We start from the raw sequence: 26851 nt of genomic DNA, 5'->3' as shown, positions 1-26851 counted from the left end.
CAGAACCTCCGACTGATAATACTTTGCAAGTATATTGTGAATTAAGAACCTTTCAGCATCCTGCTCCTCTGCCATGCTTCTCTGCCATTACGGACATCTATTCTCTGGGGGCTGTAAGCCAGAGTAAGCCCTTCCTTAAGTTGATTTGTGCCCACGTCCTGCCTTACTCCTCTCCCCCGAGTCCCAGCCTGCACACACTGGGGCAATGCCAGGGGCTGGGGTGGTCTGAACCTGTATTTCCACATGGGCTAATCTCTATGCTTCCTCTTCCTTGCTCATATTTCTAATCCCCTTTCTCTATTTCTTTGGTTGTTTTAATAATTATTTTTTATTTTTTGTGCATTGATTTTTTTTCCTGCATGTATATCTGAGTGAGGGTGTTGGATCTTGGAGTTACAGGCAGTTTTGAGCTGCCACGTGGTTGCTGGGAGTCGAACCCTGGTCCTCTGGAAGAGGAGTCAGTACTCTTAACCACTGAGCCATCTCTCCAGCCCCTGCTTATTTGTTTTTTAAAGACAGAGGCTCACTGCACAGCCCTGGCTAGCCTAATGTTTACTCTGTGACCAGGCTGACCTTGAGCTTGGTGGGGAGACCCTCTTCCTCTGCCTTTCAAGTGCTGAGCTTGTGCCACCACACCTGACCTCTTGGGCTCTTTCATGTTGCTACAACAGAAGGCTGCAGTCGGGTTAATGTCTAAGAAGAAAGCAATTTCTCATGGTTCTGGTGACAAGTTCTGTGACAAGAAGCTGGCACCCGGCCAGGGCCTTCTTCTTGCTAGGGCAGAAATCCTGAGGGCGAGAGAGAGAGCAAGACAGAGCTGTGCTTGCTTCTACAACAAATCCGCTGTTGTGATAAGGACAGGAAACCAGTCCCGAGGCCCTGCCCTCAGTAGCTGGTTGGCTTGCAGTTGTCTCACCTCTCAGCAACGTCACACCAGGGGACATACTCAAGCCACCGCTTTCTTCCCTAGCGCTCATCACCGCGTGCCACCTGTGTATTTTCTGGTTGACAACTGTTTGCGGCACTGGCAGTCTTTATAAGCAGGATGTCAGCTCAGCAGGCATTGGATCTGCTCCTTTGCTGTTACAGTTCCAGCACTGAGGGATGTCTAGCATGAAGCAGGGCCTCCAGACAGGGCTGCTGGATTAACTGCGCAAAGCACTTTTAAGCTGGACATCGCATTCCAAGAGTGTAGTCCGAGCTGCTAGGGACACCGAGGCAGGAAGATGACAAGATTTAAGGCCAGCCTGGGCTATATGGGGAGTCCAAGGCTAGTGTAGGTTATTTAGTCAGACTTGTAGCAAAAGAGTAATAACCCAGGCATGGTGTGGCACATGCCTTTAATCTCAGCATTTGGGAGGCAGAGGAAGGAGGATTTCTGTGAGTTTGAGGGCCAGCCTGGTCCACAGAGCCAGTTTTAGGCCAGCTAGGACTACACAGTGAAATCCCATCAAAGGATGGATGGATGGATGGATAGATAGATAGATAGGTAAAGGGTTGAAGATGCAGCTTAATCAGCATCAGAAAGGTGAAGTGGCTTTGGCAAACATTTCCATATTTTATTTATAATAATTCCATGGCTGGTGTGCTCACTGGTCATTCTGCTAATGGGGGAACCACACACAAGGTGATTCTAGGACAACCTAGGTCACATAGTTAACCTCAAAGACAACCCCAAAAAAACACATGATCCTGGGTTCAGAGATCTCTGTGTCATTACCTTTCAGTACCCCAAGGCTGAGTGTGGCCTCCAGAAAACACACACAGACACCAAGAGGAAGGTGTTCAGGTAAATTTGTTTTTATTGCCTCTGGAGTGCTGGGATTAAAGTTGTGCGCATACCACACCCCAGCAGCCTTCTTGTCAGATATTTAGTTACCTCGAGAAAAATAAGGAATACAATGTGATAGACAGTTAGAATTTAGTTGGCCTTATGTAGATTATCCTTGCTAACATGGATGAGCTGTATCCAATCACTTTAGGGACTTCAGAGCAAATGTTGATGTTTGCGAGAGAAGAGAACCTGCCCCAAGATTGCAGCATCAGATCCTGCGTGTTTCTTGTCTGTCAGCCTGCCATCTAGATTTCAGTCTCACTAGCCTCACAGTCATATGAGCCAATGATTTAAAAATCAAAAACAAAAACCAAAACTAAACCCCTTTATTTACACACACACACATAAGACACACATGTGTGCACATATATGTACATGTAGACGTTCACTTTGGGATGGACTTTATGCCCTGACAGCTCCCATCTAATGTTGTGTATGTATTGACAACACCTTTCCTGGGCACCCTAGATTAGCAATACACTAGAGGAAAGTAAGTCACCCTCAGGTGGGTTTAACGGGAGCGGAAGCACAGGTTGCTTCTCAGAGTAACACAAACTGGTTCCCAGGCATGTGAGGAGTGCAGGAAAAGATCACATTCAAAATCAGAGCTCTGATTCCTAGTGACTTCCATTGTTTGCACACCACTGTAAAGTGCAAAGGCTGTGAGCTGGGGATCACCTTGCGTGTATGCGTGTGCATGCATACATGTGTCTCCAGAGAACACCCACCAATATGGACCCTTCGTGGATGCTGCACATTCTGGTCTGGCTGTCCAGGGTCCTCTAGTTCATTGACTGGTAGGAGGGGGAGGCTCTGATGGGTCCGATGCCAGAGTTACTTAGGGGGAAACTACCTGGCAGAACGTTGTTACTCCAGCTGCTTGGTCATGTGTGTCTTGATTGAGTGTTGAGTTGTCCTTCACAGTGGGATAGCCCACCACAGCAAACCTCCAATCAAAACTGGAGAATTTGCCCTTTGTATCAGTGAACAGCTACATATTCAAATGGGTTTTTTACTTAATTTAAAATTTCCTTCAGGAAATATTCAAAAAGTCATTGGTAACTGTGGGAGTTCAAGTTATTTATGACTGTACTTTGTTGGGTTATTTACCTTTTGGATGTATTTTTGGACATATTCTTTAGATATATTTACCCTTTTGAGAACAACTTGGAATCTACATTTTTAGCTCAAAAAACACTCACATCATACTGTAAGATGGCAGTGCAAATTACCAGCTAGCAAGCACTTTTAATCTACAATCTATGACAAATTCCTGAGAATCACCTTGAAATGATTTTTCCTGGCATCTGCAGAAACCGACACAGGTCACTGGGAACATCCATTATGCTGTCATCACATGCTTCCCCCTTGGTTCAGTGAATGCCTGGTGTAGCATTTCACAGACTCAAGGCAAGTTGTCCTCATCCGAGACCTGGATCTCCAGGTGTCCTGGCCGCAGCAGACTTGAGGAACAGGAACACTGGTAGCCACCAAATAACCAGCAACAGAGTTAAGAACTACCAAACTCACCAGACAGGTTAGTAAACATAAACTCTTCCATAGATTAACTTTGTGAGTTATCAATTCTCTATTATTCACATAGATTAAGTTCAGTTTTGTCAGCATAGAAACCAAAGAACTACACTAGTTAACTTGTGTGTAAATCAGTTGACGATTTCAACATGTTCATATAGTGAGTTGTGTCTTACCAGCTGGTTACAGGTCTGAACTTCTTCCTGAGTGACTCATGAAACACAGATGCTGCTGTCTGGTGGAAATTGATATTTGAAACGCCGCCTACAGTAAGTGCCACAGGCTCATCCTCCTGCCTCTGCTTCCAGAGTGCTGGGGTTACAGAGGTATGTTGACACAAAACCACAGCTCTTTAGAGGAAATAAGAGATAATTTATTATGGAACTAAATATAAGTAGCCATGGAGCAGGGAGCATGGATTCAGGTCTGCCCCCCCCCCCAATAATATGTTCAAAGCAAAATCATTAAGTTTTTATAATAAGAGAACAAGGGAACTCATAAATCAAGGTATTTGAAAAATACATTTGTGGAAATACCAGGTAGGCAGGTTATATATAGTAAGGCAGGAAAATATCTTTATGGGCCTAAGATGCTACTTGGTGACGCTCTCAGCTTTGGGGCCAGTGGAAACTCAGGGTCAGTCTGAATTTCCCAGGAGGATTCACTTAATCTTAGGTAGTAAACAGCCAGTAAGAGGGTACACTCACAGGTCTGCATTCAGACCTGCAACATCCCAGCTCTCAGCATCACAGAAGTTCTCACCCACCAATCGCCACCGTAGAATCCTTAACGCAGGTGAGGTTTGGCTTTTCGCTGGGAGCCTCAGTTCACAGGTGTCATGGTACCCCCGGCTATGGACGGTTCCTCTTGATTTACAGATTTATCGTTTGATCTGTGGAAAATCCTGCAGAGTGTAACAGAGCACTTGCTGCGTGTCATACATTTCTCTCCGGGTTTCCACTCTGAAGCTGCTCAGGCAAGTTCTTGATGCTGCTTGTGTGTGGATGTGTAAAATTCCCTAACAGTCCAAATCGAAAAGGCTAAGAGTGAGAATAGGATCCTCAGCCCGGAGGCTAAGGGAAGTCAGGCCCGTGCATCGCTGCCCTCCAACTAGTTTATCTGCTCCTGTGTGGGACTCAAACTCCTAATAGCCTATGTAGTATGGCGGGTTTCAAAATGCTGTGCAAACTTGCAGCACTTATCATTTCCAACTGGTAATTTCCTCAGCATACCCTTATGCTCACTCCAGTCTTGTGGCCTGTATAACACACACACACACACACACACACACACACACACACGCTGAATCATTAAAACAATTGGTAGTTGCCCATAAGCATGTACATTTTGTATGCACGCCATTATCATGGTGTGTGTGCCCTAGAATCCTTCTAGAAGTCCTCATTGTCAAAGCTGAAGGGCTGCCCTGTCCTATCCAAGAAACCCATCACAGAGCCCACTCCAGACAGACACACGTCCCATGCCTCCGCCCCATCTGCCCTGGGGAGTTCTGTCTCGTGAGGAAAAGCCACAGTGGGTCTGGCGGCGGAGTGGCAATCGCCAAGGACTTTCACAGGGGCTCTCCCTGAAGGAGAGGCTGCTTGGATGACTCCATCGGGAGGGTCTAAGGCCTGTGGGTAGATGGGGACTGTGAGGTTTTCAGAAGCGTAGGTGCAGCTGGCAAGGCTGCTAACCTCCTGCATGCTGTCACCGTGTTTCAGAGCAGGGTGCGGGTAAGCCTGGTAAGCCACCGTGGTGGTGATCACCGTCTGCAGGGCCTGAGTGCCTGCTGGTGGTGCTGGCAGGTACCTGCAGGGCAGCTCTGAGTTGTAATAAGGGCATGCGGTCAGAGCTTGGCACTGCCCATAGTCAACCCTCTCCTCAAGGCCGGGTTTCCCATGCGTAGGTTTCCAGCCATGATATTTAGCTGTGAAATCCAAGCTTCTCTCATAGCTACCATATGAGCTGACATTATATTGAATTGAGTTCAGATGGACCCAGTCTGTATCATTGGGCATACCGGAGGACTCTTTATACAGGCTGGGATATGGATTTGAACCCGTAACCCCACGGCCTGCCAATTCATAGCTCCAAGGTGGCCTGGGCAAATAGATGCTTGGATTTGAGTATTTCTGAAAGGGCAGCATTAGGTCTCCTTGAAAGGCAGCTAGGTCACAGGGAACTCTGTGAACATCAGAATTTTGGATGGGAGGGCAGGGCTGCCCTGTAGTGGGGAAGCTGGTATCAGCAGTCATATCAAACAGTTCCATGGGTTCCAGGGCAGGCGTGCCATTGAGGTGTCCACCACTGTCCTGAGTGCTTCCTGCCTACGAAGAAGTCACAAGTACAAACATATGACACACAACACATACCATAACATATAATATGTAAATGATGTGATCATCTTGACTCACAGCAACAACCAACCACATAAATAAAATACACCTGTATAGTGAACCGTGCCCTGCTAAGGTTTGCAGTTTGGGCCTGGGGTCCAGAGATTACTGATGGATGCACTGCACTGAAGGAGGAAGGTCCCCAGTAGCCAGGCAGGGTGGGTCTGAGAAGCTGATGTACCAATTCTCATCCATGTGCTTCTAATAGTGGAGGCCCGGGAGCCACTTAGACCTGCCTTCAAATCCTGTGCTGGCCCTCCCAACTGAACAGCTGTATTGTTTTCTTTGGACCAAGGATCAGCATCTTAAGCACAAGGTTTAGTTGTAGCTCCTCAGAGGGTTTCTGTAGCCCTATATTGCATGACCGCATTTCAGCACTTGGCGTGTGGAAGGGCTTGAATTATGTGGGTCTCCTCTGCTTATGCTTTCTGCCTGTTTTGGTGGGGGATTAAACTTCGATCATGTTGCCAAAGGAAAACTTGTCTGTTCCTTTGTAAACTCTGATGCTAGTGCTTGGATCTTGAATGTCCCCCAACGGTTCCCGTGTTTTAGGCTTGGTCCCCAGTATGATGCCATCAAATAGATGGTGGATTCTTTTTTTCCTTTTTAGTTTTTCTGAGACAGGGTTTCTTTGTGTATTCCTGACTGTCCTGGAACTCCCTCTGGAGAACAGGCTGGCCTCAAGCTCTCCTGCCTCTGTCTCCCAGGTGCAGCAAACATCCTAACGACATCACCTCTAGAAACATTTACCTATTTTAAAGAAGGGATTAGAGCCCAGAACTAACTATGACATTTGCTAGATATATGTAATTTTCATATGAAATTAAACCTTTGCTATTGATACATGGCATCTATTTTTCAGTTAGCTGTCAGTGTGCCATGTAAGTGAACACAGAGATCTCGGTGGTGTCAGCCGTTACCTCAGGCTCTCCATATCTCCTTTTCTGGGGTTGGTAGAAAGAGGCCATCTGTCTCTTGAGGGCACTTCTTCTGCCTTCTGTTTCTGACTTACTTTCTGGTCTGGGGTGATCATGAACTCCTTTGGCCTGTGTTAATGAAGAAATTGAATAGTCTATCAGTTTCTCTAGGGAAAAAAAAAAAGCCAAGTGTGCTGGGAGCTGGTCCAAAATGAATTGTGTCTTTCTTAGATTGCAAAGTTTTTGTTGTAGTTGTTGTTTTGTTTTTGGGTTTTTTACTGTTCTTTAAAATAACAAAGAGTTATTCAAAGTAAAATAGCATCAATAGCAGACATCTTAGCTGTGTATGATAGATAGTTCATGCCTGTTATCCCAGTATTTGACAGGCTGAGGTAGGAGGGACAGAGTATGTATGAGACCCTCCTGGCCTACAGTGTGAGTTCTGGGCTATCCTGGGCTACATATCAGGACCCTGTTTTCTAAGGGAAAAAAAAAGACAACAAGGACAACAGATATCTTAAAAGGTAACTCGCAACCCAAATATTCTCTCAAACAAATGTAACTGGGTTCATATATCTGGCCCTTAAAGAACACACCAAGCCATCCAAGGTGGCACGCAGCTGTGATTCCAGCACTCAGCAGACTAAAGCAGGAGAATCATGAGTTCAAGGCCAGCTTGGGCTACCTAGCAAGTTCCAGGTGAGACTGGGTTGTGCACCGGACTCTGTCTGGGGAAACAACAAAATCTAGCCAAAGAGCTTATCCCTTGATTCCTAGGAATCAGAGAGCTTACAGGGAATCTGAGCTTTAATTTCCAGGGCAGGTGCTAGGCAGTTTGTTCCATGTTGTATGACAGAAGTACTTAGTACAAATGATGTTCTGACCCTACTGTCCTGGCTGGTTTGGTGTGTCAACTTGACATAGAGAGGGAAAGGAGTCTCCGTTTAGGAAATGCCTCCCTGAGATCTAGCTGTAGGGCATTTTCTCAATGAGTGACCAATGGCGGAGGGTGGTTCCATCCCTGGGCTGGAGGTCCTGGATTCTACAGGAAAGCAGGCAGAGGAAGCCTGGGGGAAACAAGTCAGTTAGCAGCACCCCTCCATGGCCTCTGCATCAGTTCCTGCCTCCAGGTTCCAGCCCTGCTTGAGTTCCTGTCCTGACTTCCATTGGTGATAAACAGCAATGTGGAAGTACAAGCCAAATAAACCCTTTCCTCCCCAACTTGCTTTTTTGGTCATGGTGTTTCATTACAGCAATAGTAACCCTGATTAAGATGGTCACTTACCTGAAAAAATATCGCGTTGCCATCAAGTCGCCAGAAGTTGGTGACAGGGTACCCGCTGTGCCCTCGGCAAGGGACCAGCTCCAAGGCTGAATGGCAGTTGGGACAAGCTTTTTCTGCAAACCCCAGAGAGAGAAATGTTAAACTAAACCTGCAGCCCAGACCTTCTAAGGAGACCTCGGCTGGGAACAGAGAACCCAGGGCTCTAAAGCCACCCTGCCCCAACTGTCGCTCTCCTGCCCTCACTCTGCTGTTTCAGCCGGGCCTTGTCGCAGATGGCTGGCCTCAGCTGCAGGTGTGAGCCATCCTGCAGCATGCAGGCGCGTGTGCACACCACCACGCCCAGGCAGGACTTCTTGAGGATGTGGCCATTGTGGTTGTTGGTGTTGCGCATGGCCCAGCCGCTCAGGTGGCGCTGAGCCTTCTTCTCCTGGCTGCTGTAGATGAAGCGCACGTAGCCGTCAGGCCACTCCCGGAAGTGGTCAAAGTGGGTTGGTTCCTGGGAAACGATGGCAGACAGAATAGGGTTTTATATTAGGGCGCCCAAATCATAAGCACCCCGCCTTTAACTTCCTCCATGCACTGGAAGATAAAACAGGACTTTTTTTTTTTATAGCTCCAGACAAGCCCAAATTATTGTAGTATACAATATCAATTGTCAGCCACAAGCTTGGTGGGTCCTAAATAATGCACGTCTATAAGGTATTGATGCTTATAAGGTTTCTAAGTGGCATTTGCATATTTATTATAATTAGCCTTCACATTATAGTGGGACAACTATCAGGCCTGTCTTATAGAATAGGTCAAGGAGATCAGAGAGATCAAGAGACTTGTCAGAGTGCACACAGCTACCGGGGCCTGGCTATAGGTTATGTTTGACCTGTAGTTGACCCTAGATGCTGGGATGGCTCCTTGTGGCTGACATTCTATTTCTTGGTGTGTTTAGATGATGAAAAGATTTTTACATCTTCTGAGCGCTACGACGGCAAGTGGTCAGAATGCTTTCCCACTGAAATGCAATTTAACTGGTGGATATCTTCTGATCAGTACTTTTTCTTTTGGCTCTTGGTGCTCTATCCCAAACCTGTCAATGATGCCAGCCATGACCCCAGGAACAACAAAGCTGAGAGGTGGTGAGCTTCTCTCTACACTCCTGCCTTAGCCGTGGGAGCTTGAAAAGGCACTGTGGTGGAGGGCCTCATCTTCACACTAAATTGTGAGCTTTGGGGATTGGGGCCTATGGCTGACATTGCACTACTTGTCTCCACCTCAGCAACATGGGATTCCTCAACAAAGAACCAGAGCTTGGAATACTCTGTCAGACTGAGCATCGATGTAGCAGCCACAGCTGGTGGTCTTTGCCTCATGCTTCATTTAAGATATAATAAATGTCATTTTCTGTATAATTGCAACATAGATGACCCTTTAGTGGGGTTTTGTTTTTGTTTTTGGCAAGCTAGCCTGTGCCCTAGGCTGGCCTCACTATGTAGCTAGAGATGACCTTGAACTTTTGTATCCTCCTTCCTCCACATCTTGGGTGTTAGGGTTATTGGAGCCTGTGTGTGCCAATCCCCCTCCCCCCCAGTTTTTTTCCAAGTACTGGAAGACAAAAACACATGTTAATCTCTGAATTTCACAGCTCAGTATTAAGGTCACACACACACACACACACACACACACACACACACAGATGTCAAAATATAAAATAAACATTCTGTTTCATGGGAAAGCTCTTCTTCGGATCTACAGACAACTCACTCTTTCTAAACAATGGTCTGAATTTACATGGAGGACCAAAATCTCCAAGATGGAGGAAGTGCTTCAGGTTAATCTCTTCCAGGAAAAAGGACTCAGAGCACATTACAAAGGTGAGTTAAAAGATAAGGCCGGAGGGACTATTTTTACATTTTTCTCCCAATGCACTAAATTGAATGCAATTTGGGGACATTTTATCATTTGCATAATCACAGATCATGGAAAGCAAGGCAAAATTAAGATATTTACAGCAGGCCAGCTGCTCTGAAAAGAAAAGCTTTCAACCCTTTGCCTCCATTCAGCATTTGAAAGATTTATTTTATGCTTGTTTCTAATTGTGTGTGTGCATCTTTGTGTATGTGTGGGGTATGTGTACCTGAAATTAGGTTTCATCTGATCTAATATGTTAACACACACACACACACACACACACACACACACACACACACACACACACGATTCAAGGATACAAAATGACATATGTCTGAGTAGAACTTGAGGTGGTTATCTAGTTTCCTCATCTGATGACAGGACAGCAGCTTGAGGCTAACAAAAATTTGAGGACTCTCTCAAGGTTGCATAACCAGTTTAGGTCACTCACCCAGTTAGTCAGAAGGGCTAGAATGATAGGTTTCTTGTGTGTGTGTGTGTGTGTGTGTGTGTGTGTGGTGTGTGGTGTGTGTGTGTGTGTGTGTGTGTGTGTGTGTGTGTGTGTGTGAGAGAGAGAGAGAGAGAGAGAGAGAGAGAGACAGAGAGAGACAGAGACAGAGACAAGAGACAGAGAGACAGAGAGACACAGAGACAGAGACAGACAGAGACAGAGGAGAGAGAGATAGAGACAGAGAGAGAGAGACAGAGACAGAGATAGAGAGATTGTTTTGTTATTGCTCTTTATGTCTCCATGTGCCTGTCCCTTCTCACATGTTAGATATGCCCCTGATTAAGAACCAGACTCCCTGAACCAGTGAGATGGCTTAGCAGGTAGAGGCATGGCCTTGCAAACCTGACCATCTAAGTTAAAATTTAAATCCCATGGAAGAAAGAGAGAACTGACTCATGAAAGCCATCCTTTGGCCTCCACACATCACCATGGCATGCACATGCCTCTACACACATGTGTAAGCATACTATCATTTACACAATGAAAAATGAAGGCAGATTCCCCAAAAGGAAGAACAATTCCTATTTAGCAGGATTGGGTTGAGAGAGAGAGAGAGAGAGAGAGAGAGAGAGAGAGAGAGAGAGAGAGAGATCCTCTTTATTTGGATCTGATTCTTTTTCAATGGGGACTTTCGTTGACAGAAGTCAGCAGTGACGGGACATGCATACTGTGGTCTAGTTTAGAACAGTTGTCCTGTGAGATGCTAAAGGAGGCAAGCTGAACACAAGCGAGAGAATGAAACTCCCCACACACATGTGCATCAAACCTGCTGAACTCGGCTAGAGGCTACACACCTTGCTCTCACATTTCTCATCTTTGAATATTGCCTGGCACAGCACAGAAGCCAAATACAGGCAACTTTCAAACACTTGAACCAAGACTTTACTGGAGACTCACCTTCACAGCTGCTAGGAAAGCAAATCTTCTCAGGCCCTAAGTGTGCATGTGTGCACATGAAAAACAGACACACATGCGCGTGCACACACACACACTTTAAAGCCGTTAGTGTCAATCCAAACATAAGTTGCCTGGTTCATTTTCTGTACTTGCCTCTGATAATGAAAAACAAATTTACCCTGAAAGGATGATTATTTCACCGCTAGGAAAGTGAGTGTAGAGCAAGGATGGTTTCGGTACCCTGACTGTGGCGTCTTCTCATGCACGTGATGGAGCACTTTCCGTAAGTCACTCCCATCTGGACATTTCTGTGAGATTCCGGTCACCTCCTAGAGTCTGGCTTGGCCACGTGAGAACCAGCGCGTCTTACTTTAGCTGAGATTCTCTTGAACTTCAAATGAATGAGTAAGGAGCCAGGCTTTTTGTTGTTCTGTTTTGCAATGAGGTTTTGTTAAGTAGCCCAAACTGGCCTTGACTTTGCGGCAGTTCTCCTGCCTCAGCCTCCAAAAAAAGGAGACCCAGTTTTTGCCGTGGTTAAGAGAATGGAGAAAGAATGACTGACTGAGGAACGGAAGTCTGCATTTCTGCTGCTTTAAGTGTATTTCGGAGAAGCACAAGTAAATCACTTTAAAAATACACATCTCTAAACTGAACTATGCTCTCTGTAGAGTCCAACTTTCCTCCTTGTGCGTGTGTGTGTGCGTGTGCGTGTCTCACCATGAATCCGTTTGCAGGTTTCCTCTTTGGCTGGATGGTGTCATGTTTTACCTTCAGCGCAGCATCTTCCTCACCTGCGGCATCTGAGGATCATTGATGTCCCACGTGAGTTTCATCCCATAGGACAGCACAGGGTCTGCATCCTGCATGGTATCTGCTGGCATCTGCAGGGGCCTCCGGTACTCTATGACCAGGGTCCTGAAAGAGAAATGAAAACAAGGAGTGCGCAGGGCGGCTTGTCTCCAAAAAATGAGAAGTAAGGTTAGAGAGGTGAGTGAAAGGAGGAGGAGAAAGAGAAGGAGGAGGGAGGAGAGAGGGAGGAGAGAGACACACATACAGAGATAGACAGACAGAGAGACAAGAGGGAGGGAGAAAGAGAGACTTACAGAGACAGCCAGCCAGGCACACACACACACACACACACACACACACACACACACACACACACACACATATAGATAGATAGATAGATAGAGAGAGAGAGAGAGAGAGAGAGAGAGAGAGAGAGAGAGAGAGATGGCTTTGGTGGGTGCCCTGTCCTAGGCTGCAGTGCTGAAATGTCTCCCTCCGAACATTAGCATTTTTAAGCAGATTTGTACAGACCCATCCAGCTGCCTCTTCCTGAGTTACCTCTCCAGCACCTGACCTGTCAGTTGCAAGCAGGCTTCTCCACCTAGCAGGAGGCAGGAATGCAGGGAGGGGATAGTTAAAGTGAGTCGCAGAGGGAAAAGAAACTGAAGCTAAGCAGTTGGCCCTGGGAACAGGTAGGGCTCTTTCATTTATATCGGAAACCCCAAACCAGTTGTTTGTCAACCTCTCTGTGGGCTCTGGGGAGGCCTTGAGTTGAGGCTGTGGAAGCAAAGCTTTCCAGAAGTCTCCCCAGAGCTAGCCCTAGTGTGCGGTGGGAAAAGTGAGCGAGATTGGAGGGCCAGCAGCAGGCGCCTCCAGCCTTGGAGCTAGCTTCCTTGGTGCTCTGGGTTCTTGGAGTAGTCCGAAGCTGTCCCCAAGTCTGAGGTCTCTGGTTTGGTTGGAGCATCAGCCTGGCATTCCAGTAAGTTCTCAAGCCTATGCGCACACCACAGGCTGGCACAGACCTGACCACAGGGAATATTCCTGAGAAGTGAATCTGGAGGTTGGGGTCAGATGACTCTGGGATAGATGGAAAGGGAGAGAGAAAATAAATTGCAACTAGAGCTCTGAATCCAAAGAATTTTCTCCCTCTCTGAGCGCCCTTCTTCTCCTCTCTCCTCATCCTTTTATCCCTATCTCCCCTCCCGCCTCAGCATGCATAGTTAAAGAGAGAGAGACCAGTTGCCACCCACAAGAACACCCATGTCAAAGCAGACCCTATTGCTATTGCGATTGTCACTACCATCCCAAAGAGGTATCACCTTTCTTCTCAGCAGCTTTGGAGGATCAGAGGACTCTGTCTAGAAGGCAGAGAGCTTATGCAACTGAGGTGATCTCTGTCTGTTACCTGTCTCTCTTTGACAGCATAGGCACCCGGGACACTCAACATAAAAAAGCCACAAGTGTGGTCCCTGAAGTGCTGGCCCTCGGCCCTGGGTCAAGGCGGCCTTCCAGAATCTCTTCCCCTGCACCTGCTTTGCAGCTGGCGCCCTTCCAGCTGCCCTTGTCAGTCTTAGCTAAAATAAATAAATACACAAGTAAGTAAATAGATAGCAAATAAGTAAATAAAAACAAACGAGTAGATCCCACAGTGCAGGTCACTGTTAGAGGAAGTGTCCCCAATTCGGGTCTGTTCTGGCACTCTCACCGGCATCTTAGACCCAAGCAGGACAGCACAGCAGAGTTCCGGCTAGCGCCTTCTGCGGGAGTAAGCCCAGCTTCGGTGCAAACCTCCGCCAAAGCTGGTGCGGCTTTCCGCCAGGGTTTCTTCTATGCAACAACTCCAGGAAAGAAGATTGGATCGGATCGTGCAAGCTCCGGGCTCTAACATCCAATCGAGGGCTTGCTTCGGAAAATCAGCTCAAGAGAAAGTCGGGTTTCACAGCACCCGACCCCCCTGTTAGGACCAGAGGTGAGAAGAGACCTGGGTCGGGGATGGGGTGGGTGGCAGCTGGGAGCAGTTCCTGTGCTTTCTTCCTGTAGCACAAAGCTGGGTTGATTCTTATTCTAAATACAAAAAGTCCCAGCAGATGAGAGTGATTTGTTATTTTCCGAACATCTTACCAAAGTTCTTTAAAAAAATGCCTTTCATAGGGTCACCATTGGAGTGTAGTTGGGGACAAGGATGTGTCTCCGTTTTCCACTGAGTAGTCCTCATGTTACTGACTGCCAGGGTCTAGCCTACTTCTGCCATTCAGTTTTTGGTTTTGTTTTAGTTTTTGTTTTTAGTTCACGTGTCTCTCAAAATTAAGTTTTTAAAAATAAATATAAGCCTCATTAAAAATGACCACTTAAGGCAATTTATGTTTTTTTATTTGCTTTTTGTTTTTACTGCATTAAAAATACAGCTTCAAAACCAGCCATTTAACATGACCTCTGAAAATGTATGAAGTTCAATTTGTAGCCGTCCTGCAAGCATTATTCGACTGTTTCTCATCTCTATGCTTCTGAAAGATTCCTAGAGGCAGTCCTTCAAAAAGATGAACAATGAGCCACGAGCCACCTTAATAGGTTGAAAAAGCATTTGCTGAACAGGCCCAGAGATGTGTGTTGGAGCCTACAGAAGGCAGCGGGGAGGGACGCCTGGATGTTGGTGCCCTCACCTCCACAGAAAAGGTACTTTATAAATTAAAGGCAGATGAATTTGTTTGGGAGGGGAGAGCAAACAGCCCCTTCAACATACTGAACCAGGGTGATAGCGTAAGCCTCTAACCCCAGTAACTGGGACAAAAATGGAGGAGGACCATTCAGGCCATTAACAGAAAACAACACAAAATGACTAGAAGGTTTTTAGTTTGTGAAGAATTAAAACACACACTTCAGGTTGTCCTGTAATTGTGTGTGGGTAAAATGTTAGGGTTTTTTTTTAAAGCTAATCAAAATGAAAATACAAGTAAGTTATGATGTATTGATGTCTGTCTTGTTGCTTTTAATAACTTCTGTTATTGCCACTGTAGGGTTTGGAAGTATATAACTTCTTCCAAATTCTGAAAATGATGTTTTCTGTCTATGATTTTAAAAATATTTATTTTATTCTCTAAGTGAAGTCCATTTATGTTGGATTTTGATCCTGTTTGGTTTTTAGAGGTGGTGCTCTAGTGCTAACGTCGCTATTTGCATTGACTTGAGATACTCAGCATTTGTGTCTGTCACATTCTTGATCACTATTTAATGTGCAAAAATCTGTTAATTTGAGGAAGGAGCAAGCCTCTGAATTTGCAAGGTTTCGGTTTAAATAGGTGACGTAATTAGAGTGTATTGAGATGAGATTTTTTTTAAGGAGCTGATATGCTCAGTACTGTTTAGACAAACTTCCAAGTTGCAAATTCGGGCTTACCAACGGAGATTGTAGTTATACATAATATGTTTTTTGTTCATGTAGGCAAAAGTCTTCTTTCTGTAAATAGCACAGCAGAAAAAAACATGTCTGGCTGAGGTTTTCTACAAGGGATGGAGGGGGCACCCCCCCCCCGTCTGTGTCTGTCTGTCTGTCTGTCTGTCTGTCTGTCTCTCTCTCTCTCTCTCTCTCTCTCTCTCTCTCTCTGTGTGTGTGTGTGTGTGTGTGTGTGTGTGTGTGTATGTGTGTGTGTGTGTACTGCACACATGCCACAGGGCTACATGGAAATCAGAGCTAAGTTATGGGAACATTTTCTCTTTCAGTTCTTTCTCTCCACCATCCGATCTGAGGCTCAGGTCTTTAGACTTTATGGCAGGTTGAACTATCTCTTTAGCCCTGTTTACTCACCCCCACCCCCACTCATGGGTTCATGTATTTAGTCTCTACAAAAGGCAGCCTGCCCTTAGGATACACACAGTTAGGTTAAATGAAGTGTCTGGAAACTAAGCTGGAAACTAACTAAAAAGTCCTTCTGTTAAGTGGCTCAAGTCTGTAATCACAGTACCCTGGGACCCTGAGGCAAAAGATGAGCCTGGGCTACATAGTGAGACTCAAAAAATAAATATGATCCTTCTCCCTTTGACTAAAGTACCATATGTCACTTTATTTTATAGTATCCTGATAGTAACCATGGTGCTTCTGAACCAGACTCAGGCTAGCAAATTGGTGAGTTTCTGGAGGGCAGTAAACTTCACTGGCTTCAGCCACAGGGGTACCAGTCTGGACCAGCTCAGCTCCTGCAGGTGTGCGTTTTCCCTGCCTTTCTCCGCAGGTGTGTGCGCTCATTCCGGCAGGCCTGACCACGTGCCCTCGGTACGTGCTCGCTCTCTAGAATCTCAAACACCCGGAGCCAAGCCGAGTTTAGGAGCAGGTTCACCCAGTTGTAGTTCCTGGAGAAGATTGTGTCCAAACGTCACCTGCGACTGGGATTCTTGTTTTGATCTCCTCCGGGGTTCTCAGACCTGCGTAGGCGGGTGTGGAGCTGCGCAGCTAGTGTGCAGGAGCTGTGGCCTCTGGATGCCAGCGGTGAGTAACATCAAGGGAGGAGCAGGGCCTCTCTTCTGGCATTCTGGGCCACTGTCTTCCGTGATGCTCGGGCTAGGCTGCATCCTCGGGCATAGGGCGTAGAGACCCAGCACTGTTCTGCTGTCCAGACAAGCCCTTGGGGGTACCGGGGTACCTTGGGGCGCTCCTCTTGGGTTTGCACCTGGCTGGCAGCTTTCAGGAAAGTGGGAAAATAACAGGGATCCTGATCTTCTGCTAAAAAACAAACAAACAAATAAACAAACAAAAAACCCTGGGGAGAGGAAATGAAGGACTGGAGCTCCGCAGCTCTTTTGAGAGAACTATTGACTACTTTTCCAGACTCGCTGCTGCAGATCTCTTTATCTTTTTCCTGTCTCAGTAATCCAGCCAGCAGCAAGAAAAGGACAATCCCGGAGACAGATGGGGGTCTTTTTCTCCCATCTAGACTTAATGATGATAACAATATTGCAAAATATACCGACATTAGGGACTTTGATTAAGTTCCTAGAAACAGAACTGTTAACCTAAAGAAAATTTTATTTTGTTTTTCCTTGTGTGAGCCAGGGTCTCACTTGCCCAGGGTGGCATCGATTTTTCACGTAGCTGAGGATAATATTGAACTCTTAACCACGGGACCATCTCTCCAGCCCCCAATTTTGAACTCTTAATCGACCTCTTAAGTGCTGGGGTTGAGGTATCCACCACAGCGGGCTCCAGGGTGACTTAAAAAGAATCATTTAGCGGAGATTTCTCTTGTGTACATTGTACTTTTACATGAAATTATCAGGGCCCAAGAGATTAGGTGCTGTGTGTAAAGGCAGAACTGTTGGCCCGGCAATGCCCCTTGAAGAAAACATACCAGCTCACTACATGCGTGGAAACTTCTTTTGTGGGCCGTGGATGTTTGGACCTTGAAATTTCACTATATAAGCCCTAATGTTAAACTTTGTCATAAATATAAGGATCATTTGAATCCAATTTATTACAACTTGTAATATAAATTTTGACTATGGGATTAAGTTTAAACATGAATTTAATTAACACGAAGCCCTTTCTATTTTATAGTGCTCTCTATAGAGTTTGTGTTTATTCTGTACGGGCATTTATGCAGACGTTTTCTCTGCTTCGTGTGAGGTAGTATTTTGTTTATGCAGAGCGTGTCAAATAAGGTAACTTTGTTTAAAAAAAAAAAAACCACTGTCTTCTATACTGAACCATAGCTCTTCAACAGTTGATGGCTTCTGGAGGGAGACATGGGGGAGGGGCAGGGATGGGGTAGCGGGAGTTTGACCATGCTCCAGTGAGTAAATGGGCAACACAAATCAGTGTTTTCTTTTTGGGGGGGGTGGGGAGTAGCACAAGGATTGGACAGCAGGCCTGGGAGGAAAGGGAAGGGAATGTGATCAGGGTGCACTGTATCAAATTCCCAAATAATTAATAAAAATACTATGTTGGGGGAAAACCCCATTATTCTATTTAAACCTATGATTAATGATATACACAAGCAACAACCGAAACCTGTCCAAAAGAGCAGCACAAACTTTTCTTCTATTTTTAGAACTTGAAATGTGTTTTTGACTTTTATTTTTTTTTTTTTAAAGAACATCTTTTTTATTGCACACAGAGAAATGAAAACCCTCTGCAGTCTGTTAAGGAAGATGCCGGAACTGACAAGGCTCAAGGGGCTTTCTGGGTAATGATAAAGTTTGTTTTCTATTCTATGTGTGCTATGGTTGGGAGTTCTGGGTGGCTCCTTAGCACCATCGGTTTCTTAAGCCTGGAGCAGGAAAATCTTGGCTTTCACCATGTGATATCCCATTACACTCATGTCTGTTCAACTTCACTCCAACTATCTCCCCAGAACCCTACTGTAAATTACCCAGTGCCCAGCACTTATTCCAGGTAGAAGTAGCCATCACTGAAGAAAACAAACTCAGTGCCCATCCTCAGGGCACCTAGGAGCAGCAGAGAGCCAAACAATGGGTGCCCAGACCTAACAGAGCAGGGCTGTAGTGCAGACTCATGGGAGGTGCAGTGAAGCCCCTGGCCGACTTCATTTAAGGTGGTTCTGGAAGCCCTGCCTGTAAGTTGGTACCTAACCCAAACCCACTGCTGGGGGGAGTCAGTTCATTGAAGGGACGGAGGTGAGGAGTGTGTGCCGAGACTCGAGGTGAGGAAGACCTTGCCTTATTCTAGACATGAGCTTCTGTTTTCTTTCCTTTACTTTTCTGACCTTTAATGGGTGAGCCTAGGCTTGAGTAATTTTGGTTTGCAACACTGCTGAGTGCTTTCACCTGCTTACCCATCATTGAAGCATAGTTTTCCTCAAGTTCATGGTGGTCAAACTCAGTCAGTGGGGAGTCTGAACTCTTAAAAAAAAATCTTGATGGTATGCAGCTGTGGCAGGGGGCCCACCAACCCCTCACCTAGACCTTTTGTCTGATATTAATAAAAGCTCCAACATTTTGATAAGTGATTGTCACTAAACATGCCTTGCTATACCTTGTATTTTAGTGAAATGAAAACTAACATTGGTTGAGTGATCATCATCAGACATATTGCTATTTGTAGTTCAAGATTGATGTCTTTATTGTACTTTTGCTCTATATTATTTCACTCTGAGTTATAATTATTTGCAGTGATTATGTCGGCACAGGGGGGTCCTTCCCATGCTAGCCAAGTGTTCTACCACTGGACTGCACCCTTAGAAACAAAATGGCATTTATTCATTCTTGTGGTGGTGCTGGGTCTTGAACCCAGGTCCTTGCATGTGCTAGATGAGAACCCTACCACTGAGCTACATCCTCAGCTCTTGCAGACTTTTTATTGAGTACACTATTAGTCTGAAATGTCAATATAAGGCAAATGTGCTTTGGGAGATTAGTAATCCACAAACCATCTCCTTTCCAGCTCCAGTCTCTTATTACTGAGGCCTTTCATGGCACAAGATTTCACACGATGGAAGAATATCTTCAGCAGAAAGAGAGCCTCGTGCCTCAGAAATATAACCATCTCCTCCTCCTCCATCTTGACAGAGTGATGAATGAGGTGAGTGGTTTACTTTGTGTGGGGACTGAAATGTCAGTGTATGCGCCCTGGGAAGAGTTTTGAAGTCAGTGTGCTGTGGTGATGTGCAGGGGCTGGAGAAAGAGGAGTTCCAGAACTGTTCCCTGCTGCTGAAATGTATCCAGAGATTCCTCAAAGATGATCCGGACCAAGAGGAGCCTTTGCTAATCCAGCAGGGACTCATCCCAAAGATAAGTGCACTTTACAGCCGGGAGGCTTGGGGGACACTGTGAGGAGTTGAGGGTGCTGCTCAGTGATGGAGCACCTGCCTGAGGGGTGTGAGGCACTCCCCCCCATGGGGATGGAGATGGGAATAAAATAAAAACCAAGCCCCCCCAGGGGTGGGGAATAAAATAAAAAACAAGATGCTGGGGCAGTCATGGTGCACACTTTTAATCCCAGCACTTGGAGACAAATCTCTGAGCTTGAAGCCAGCCTGGTCTACAGAGTTAGTTCCAGGACAGTCAAGGATAAACAGAGAAATCCTGTCTCCAAGAACCAAAACCAAAACACCTTTGGGAGAATATATGGAATCACACAGTTGTGAAATAACCAACCCCCGCTCTTCACATGTCGTTTTTCCTGGAGGGAGGGGACAGGGCCTGTTGTAGACCAGGCTGGTCTCGGACTTGCTCTGAGGATGACGTTGACGTTGTGTTCTCCCTGCTCAAGTTCTGGGCATAAAACCCGGGGATTTCTGCATGATGTAAATAAGTTACCTCCCAAGCTGCTATTTGTAGTTTGTTTCTTAAAACTGTGCATGCGTGTGTGCATGAGCGTGTGTGTGTGTGCGCGCGCGCGGGTGCCTGTGATATCCAGAGGTGCCAGCTCCCCTGGAACTAGAGTTTGTAGGTGGTTGTGAGCTGCCTGACTTGGGTGATGAGAACCGAACTCTGGTCCTCTGGTCCATCTCCACAGCCCTCTATGTTCCACCCCCACTGTGCCCCCCAGCCCCCCTCCCAAGACAGGGACCTTGCTATATGGTCCGAGGCTCGCCTCAGGCTCAGCAGTTTTCCTACTTCAGTTTTCCACGTGCTGGGCTTGCTGGTATATCTTGTGTGCTGCCAAGCCCAGCTAGTAATGGCAGGTTAGTGATCATTTCAGAGACTTGGGGGAAGATGAGGCGAGCAGGGAGCTAGCTCTCCTAGGAGACCTTCTGAACATGATCAGACCTAGAGAGCTCATCAAGAACTTCCCTTTGCTCTTAATCCACCTCACTCCTTTCTAAGTCCACAATTGGGAAAAGGAAGAAGAAAAAGCAAAGAGATTTTTTTATTATCCAAGTCAATGAGGGACATTTTATTGCTTTTAAAAATTAGCCAGGTTGTTGGGTGTTGGGTTGTGGTGGTGCGTGCCTTTAATCCCAGCACTTGGGAAGAGAGGCAGGCAGATCTCTGAGTTTGAGACCAGCCTGGTCTATACAATGAGCTCCAGGACAGCCAGATATACACAGTGAAACCCTGTCTCAAAACAAAAACAAAAACAAAAACAAAAAACCTAGCCAGGTAATAATGGTGAGTGTGTGCAAATGGCAGCTGGAAGCAAGTTCGCAACCTTCTTACAGCAATTCTCATCTCTACGTTGTGAGGCTTCTGCTATCTCTGTTTATTGGTGAGAAGGGGGCGGAGGATGCAGTGGCTGAAGGCAGTGAGAATAGTAATAAGTCTGTTCTACCACCTGGGCTTATCTAGCCCTTAAGAGTTTACTCAGACCTGATTGGGCCAAGGGGGTACCACCATTTTAATATAAACTGCCACTCCTTCTGGGGATGTCCCTTTCAGGGAGGAACATAAACTGTTTTCCCAAACTCCTTTCTGGGTTTTTTTTATTTTATTTAATGTCTTTGAGTATATGTCATGTGTCTAGTGAGTGTGAATGTGGGTCCATGAGTGTGTGCCACTGTGTGTGTGTGTGTGTGTGTGTGTGTGTGTGTGTGTGTGTGTGTATGTGTAGGGGGTCAGAGGACAACTTTTGGGCATCAGTTCTTTCTTCCCTCCATGGACTCTGGTAACAAACTCAGATCATCGGGCTTGGTGGCAAGCACTTTCACCTGCTTAGCCATCCTGCCTGCCCCTCTCTGGGACTTTAAAAAATGTTGTAGAGGGCATTAAAGATTCTTGGGAGTTCTTTATCATTTCCCCCCAATCTATGCTTGCTTTTTCCAACAGTAAAAGAGAATAACAGGTAAAAAGAGAACCAGGATATAGTTCAGCCGTAGAGCACTTGCCATCCACATCCATGGTGGGTCCTCCATACCTGGTCCATCCTTCTGGAAACACCCTCACAGACACACCTGTAGGTGTGTTTCTATGGCGATTCTAAATCTAGTCAAGTTGACAATGGAGACTAATGTCACAAATGTGCTCCCAACATGTAAGAAAGGGCCATGTCATATCCATACTGGATTTTGAAGTGAAAATGTCCACGTTTTATCCAGACTCTTCTTGGTGATGAGATTGTCACAGCCATCTCACGCACCTTCTGAAGGGTTTTTGGCCAAGGGGAGCAGATAGACACTGTGGAGGAGAAAGGGATACTAGGCTGTGTATTGAAAAGCCAATTGCAGGCTCAGCATACAGTGTGCCTGGGAATTGAGTCTACCACATAGAGTAAGGGTCCTCTGTGGAAATCCTATGTCTAGGCCTGCCCCTAAGAGCCAAGAGGGAACAGCACCACATCCTTAAACCATAGCTACTGTCCCGTGAGGAAGCTGGGTGTCTGGTAGATGATGTACCATCGGGGCACACGAAAGGGCTTGAGAAACATTTCTAGTCATAAGCATTGATCAACTGCGCCACAACACCCCCTTTCCAACTCTACTCAACAGGGGCCAATCAATAGTTCGTGTCACTAATGCTATGTTTAACTGATTATTGACTTTGTGTATATGTGCTTTCTTATCCCCCACACTGTGTGTGTGTGTGTGTGTCTGTCTGTCTGTCTGTCTCACTAGAGATTGGCTTGCGGACTTTGCACATGCTGGGCAGGTGCTCTACCACTCAGCTGCATCTCCAGATCTGTTTTTCTATTTTTGTGAATGTCTGGTCTCAGCAAAAATAGTCCAAAGATGACCCATACTTTATTGAATGCTTCTGTTTCAAGATGTCACAGAAGTTATTTCCAACCATTCTAAGCACAGCATCACAGCATGAAATTGGACATATATTCCTATCAGGGAAAATCCAATGAGCTAAAAGCTCTTGGAAGAAGATAGCAAGGCCTGGAGCATGTTTCCTGTAGCCTCGAATGCTTCTGCAGCAATGTCTGAACTGTTCATCTTTTTTGTTCTCACTGTGTAGTTAGGTTGGCCTTGAACTCACAGCAGTCCTCCTGTCCCCTCCTCCCAAGTTTCGGGCTCATAGGCATGCTCTACCACTGCCAAGCTTTGCTCATCTTTTTTGATTGTCTGCTTTCTATAGCTTGCTTCTCAAAGCCACACTGTTTGCCCTGTGCTGCACAGGTCCATTGCGAGTGTTTCGGCATTGATTCTCATCAAGTGTCCCATCTTACTGATGTGTGTGAGCTTCCTAAGCGTAATTCTGGGCCGTTTGCTTCCTTTCTGACTTGCTCTTGACAGACAGGAAGCCCATATTATGTGTAGGGAAAGGTCTACAGGCTGCTTTTCTTTAGTGGGCAATGATCTTGTAACTTTCGTGGAGTAGATGGAACTCACTGAGACCCAGGGGTTCCATCAGCGTTTCTTTTGTGCACATGGCTTCCTGGCTTGAAACAATAACAGGACTTCTGATCACCAAAGCCCAGGCCTCGGATGCACAGCTGACTAACGCCATGGACGACCTCCTTGACACTGCACTGGTAAGGATGGAAGTGATTCAAGGGACTAGGCCATCACTGGTGGGCAGGAGTCTAAGTGATTTTTAAAAACCTCCTTCAGCTGGATTCGGTGGTGCATACCTTTAATCCCAGCACTTGGGAAGTAGAGGCAGGTGGTTTGCTGCGAGTTTGAGGCTAGCCTGGTCTACAAAGCGAGTCCAGGACAGCGAAGGCTACACAGAGAAACCCTGTCTCGAAAAACCAAACCAAAAAAAAAAAAACCCTTCCCTTTTATGTTCAGATTTTAAATAGATTGTCACATTTTATGGTTACATCATTGAAAGAGTGATAGACATTAATATGTGCAGCCAGTGACATAGGAAACTGAGAAGCCATTCATTTTATGTATTCAAATTCATTATTTGACTGTGGGGGACAGTGCTCATTTTAATGAAGTGACCGTGATTCTAATGGATTTTTTTCCTTCTGTCTCTGAGTTCAGCCTCTATCAGTTAGTATTCATGCATTAGTGTTGGAACGTGCGACACTTTAAAATAACAAGTTGCATTTTTCCTTCCCTTTTATTAGATCGTTTCCAGGCATAGCAGGAAAGGTAAGTGTATGGGCACTTACCAACTGTCTGTCCAATTTTTGTCAAGAGACTATTTTACATAGTTCTACTGTGATGTCGGAAGGCATTTCTTTGTAAAACGTCTCTTGGTTTTCTGCAATATATCTAGTGGCTTTTGTCACTGCTGTAGCCGACTTTCCTCCCAGCCAATAATGAAAAGCCACTTTGTCTTCCAAAGCGGCAAGAGTTTAGCTCTCCGGGTTGGATCTGGTTTCTGCCCAGGTCCAGGCCTGGTCCTACTGTGCATCTTGCGTGAGGTAGTTAGATCCGTGTGCCACAGCCCCATGAAGGCACTGATCTGCTGTGGGACTGGGCTAGTCACCCCGAGAATGGGAACTGATTACCTAGTTGTAATTCTTTATTACAGACAGAGTTTGGCTGTTGCCCTTTGCTCTCATGCTGTCTGCTGCCCACTGCCCTCTTCCACACTGTGTTCCTGCCATCATGGCATGACCCCCACGGGTTCCTCCCCCGAAGTCACAGATTATGTCACCATGCTTCTGAGCTCCCAGAACTGTGAGCTACATCATCCTTCTTTCTTTAAGTGGATCCAGATTCGGGTTATAGCAACAGACAGTTACCGAAGACACAAACCAGCACAAGTTTAGCTACTATTAATTAACTTGGAGTAAATCGGTTTAGCTATTGATTTACTTTGAGAGCCAACAATGATAATTTTGTCTGTCCAGAGTATACAAGAAGGTAAGATTCTGAAAAATTCTGAAGTTTTGTTCCATTCAGTTCTAGTTAAAGGGTAGTTTGATGTCCTGGAATCAAAGATGCACTTGGGATGTTTGAGCATCCCAGAGCAGATGGAAAAATGTCATTTTCCTGGGGTGCTGCTCAGTTTTAAGAAGCTATTAATGAGCTGATGTCACACTTCACAATGGATGGTAATTGAGCAAACAGCGCCAAGAGCTTTAGGGTGTCCTGCATACTTGGAAACAAAAGCCTTTGTATCCATTAGCTTTCTTGTTGATAGCACAACATGCCTGACTTAAATAACTATAATAAAAGCATGTATCCAGGCTCACAGTCTCAGAGCTGCTTGGTTTATAAACTCAGGAAGAACGTCATGGTATGTGGTGGGTGAGGACCACAGGCAGGCAGCAGAGCAAAGGCATATGAAAAAGAGGCCAGGTTAAGACTCAGCCCCCTGCCACGTGCAGTGGTGCACAGCTGTAATCCCAGCACTCAGGGAGGCAGAGGCAGGTGGATCTCTGTGAGTTCGATGCCAGCCCGCTCTACAAAGTGAGCCCAGGATAGCCAAGGCCACACAGAGAAACCCTCTTGAAAAATAAAAAACAAACAAACCAAACCCAAACAACCAAATAACCCCCAAACAAACAAACACAGGAACAAACAAACACCCTCACAGACACACCCAGAGTTTTTATTGATCCCAAGTAAACTGTCAAGACTGGCCATCATGGTCCTTGCTGTCTTAGTGGGTCTCAACATTTGCTTTTCTTTTTCCTTCTTTATTTTTTATGAATTTCATTAACAATAGTGTCTTTAAGAGTGACTCCTAAAGTACATGATGGTACCTTCTTTTGTAACCTTTGCAACACTGTAAAACATACCTCATTAAACAGTATGTACTTAGTACACACGTGAGGTGTCTGTTGGGTCCATAACCATGATGTGGTGCACTTGTGGGCGCTCCTTGCAGCAACTCTACTGCTCTGGTGGAGACTCACCCTGGTAGATGACCACTGTAGTCAGATCTGGCTGCCATGACAAAACACCAAGGACCTGTGTGGCTTTAACAACAGACATTTGTTTGTGCTACTCGGGGCGGGGGTGGGGTGAACTCAGAGATTAGGCTCCTGGCATTGTTGGGTCTCAATATGGTGGAGAAGCAGAACCAGCAATGTCTGGTCTCCCCTCTCAGAAGGGTGACAACCCTACCATGCAGGTCTCTCACCCCTGTGACCTCATCTAACTCAGTTTCCCAAAGGCCCCTCTCTCAGAGATGACATCGGGGTGAATGCTTCAACGTGGCAATGGAGAGGAGTCAGTGCCACACATCGTAGCAACATCAGTTCGTGGCTAGGGCTCCCCTGGGGTCGGGGTGGGACTAGCTTCTCTGCAAGAAGGAAGTTCTTGCGTGTTGTCTTTGGTTTGCATGGGCGCCCTGCTAGCTTCTGCAGAGTGGATGCCTAGTTCCTCTATCTGAGGTAGAAAGATGTTTCTGTTGGGAGCCTTCCCTCCATCTCTCCTGCCATTGTGGGATTAATCTCCCATTGTTTATTCAGCCAAGGTTTAATCTTATCATTCGTGTTCCATTTTGGGGGGATTCCTCTGCTCCGTGTGGCTTCTGTTTGATCGCTTCGCCCTTCTCTGGTGATGAGTGTGTTCCATGTCTCGAGTTATTCTTAGAGTTCTCTTAGTCAGCACCAACATGATGCTGCTGTAGGTCTTCTTCTTTACTGTGTGTTCATGTTCACATACACGTGTTTCATCCTCCATCTCCCCGTCAGTGTTAGGCCCATAGCGTTTGCCTCTGTTACAGTAGTTACTTGGTTTTTTGTTTTTTGGGTTTTTGTTTGTTTGTTTGTTTGTTTTTTGTTTTTTCTCCCTAACCTTTTTATTTCATGAAATCTCCATTCTCAACTTTAAGATAATTTTTATGGCCATGAAGATTGAACTTACAACCTCTTCGCACATGCTAGGCAAAGATCCCTACCTCTGAGACACACCTCCTTTGATTGTCAGGTTGACCTTGAACTCTTGCAGTAGCTCAGGCCAGCCTCAAACTTGCACCTTCTTTTCTCATGTCTCCAAGGAACTAGGATTTTTTGAGTTGTGCCACCTGACTTAGCTTCATTCTTTT

The 26851-nt window shown here is 45.9% G+C and overlaps 2 protein-coding genes across 2 annotated transcripts in view; one reads left to right on the top strand and one right to left on the bottom strand.

Annotated features, from left to right (window-relative positions):
- Positions 1-4758: 4758 nt before the first annotated feature.
- Positions 4759-12652, bottom strand: GCM2 (glial cells missing transcription factor 2; the record flags this gene model as incomplete). Its single annotated transcript, XM_084795176.1, has 6 exons — positions 12623-12652; positions 12067-12190; positions 8209-8461; positions 7966-8078; positions 6684-6809; positions 4759-5694 (listed from the first exon to the last, which is right to left on the bottom strand). The coding sequence occupies exons 2-6, from the start codon at positions 12154-12156 to the stop codon at positions 4759-4761; spliced, it is 1518 nt and encodes a 505-aa protein (XP_084651302.1). The 5' UTR covers positions 12157-12190; positions 12623-12652.
- Positions 12653-16423: 3771 nt separating this feature from the next.
- SYCP2L (synaptonemal complex protein 2 like) overlaps positions 16424-26851 on the top strand; it is a 58889-nt gene continuing 48461 nt past the window's right edge. Inside the window, exons 1-6 of the mRNA XM_084794651.1 lie at positions 16424-16544; positions 18169-18237; positions 19455-19592; positions 19682-19805; positions 23326-23426; positions 23973-23997. Coding sequence (XP_084650777.1) covers positions 16536-16544; positions 18169-18237; positions 19455-19592; positions 19682-19805; positions 23326-23426; positions 23973-23997 — 466 coding nt within the window. The 5' untranslated portion in view covers positions 16424-16535. The remainder of the gene's footprint in view (positions 16545-18168; positions 18238-19454; positions 19593-19681; positions 19806-23325; positions 23427-23972; positions 23998-26851) is intronic.

This window comes from Acomys minous, assembly GCF_964271855.1.
Source record: "Acomys minous genome assembly, chromosome: 9".
Taxonomy (NCBI): Eukaryota; Metazoa; Chordata; class Mammalia; order Rodentia; family Muridae; genus Acomys; species Acomys minous.
The sequence above is the reverse complement of the archived record's forward strand: the minus strand, read 5'-3'. Positions and strand labels throughout refer to the sequence as shown.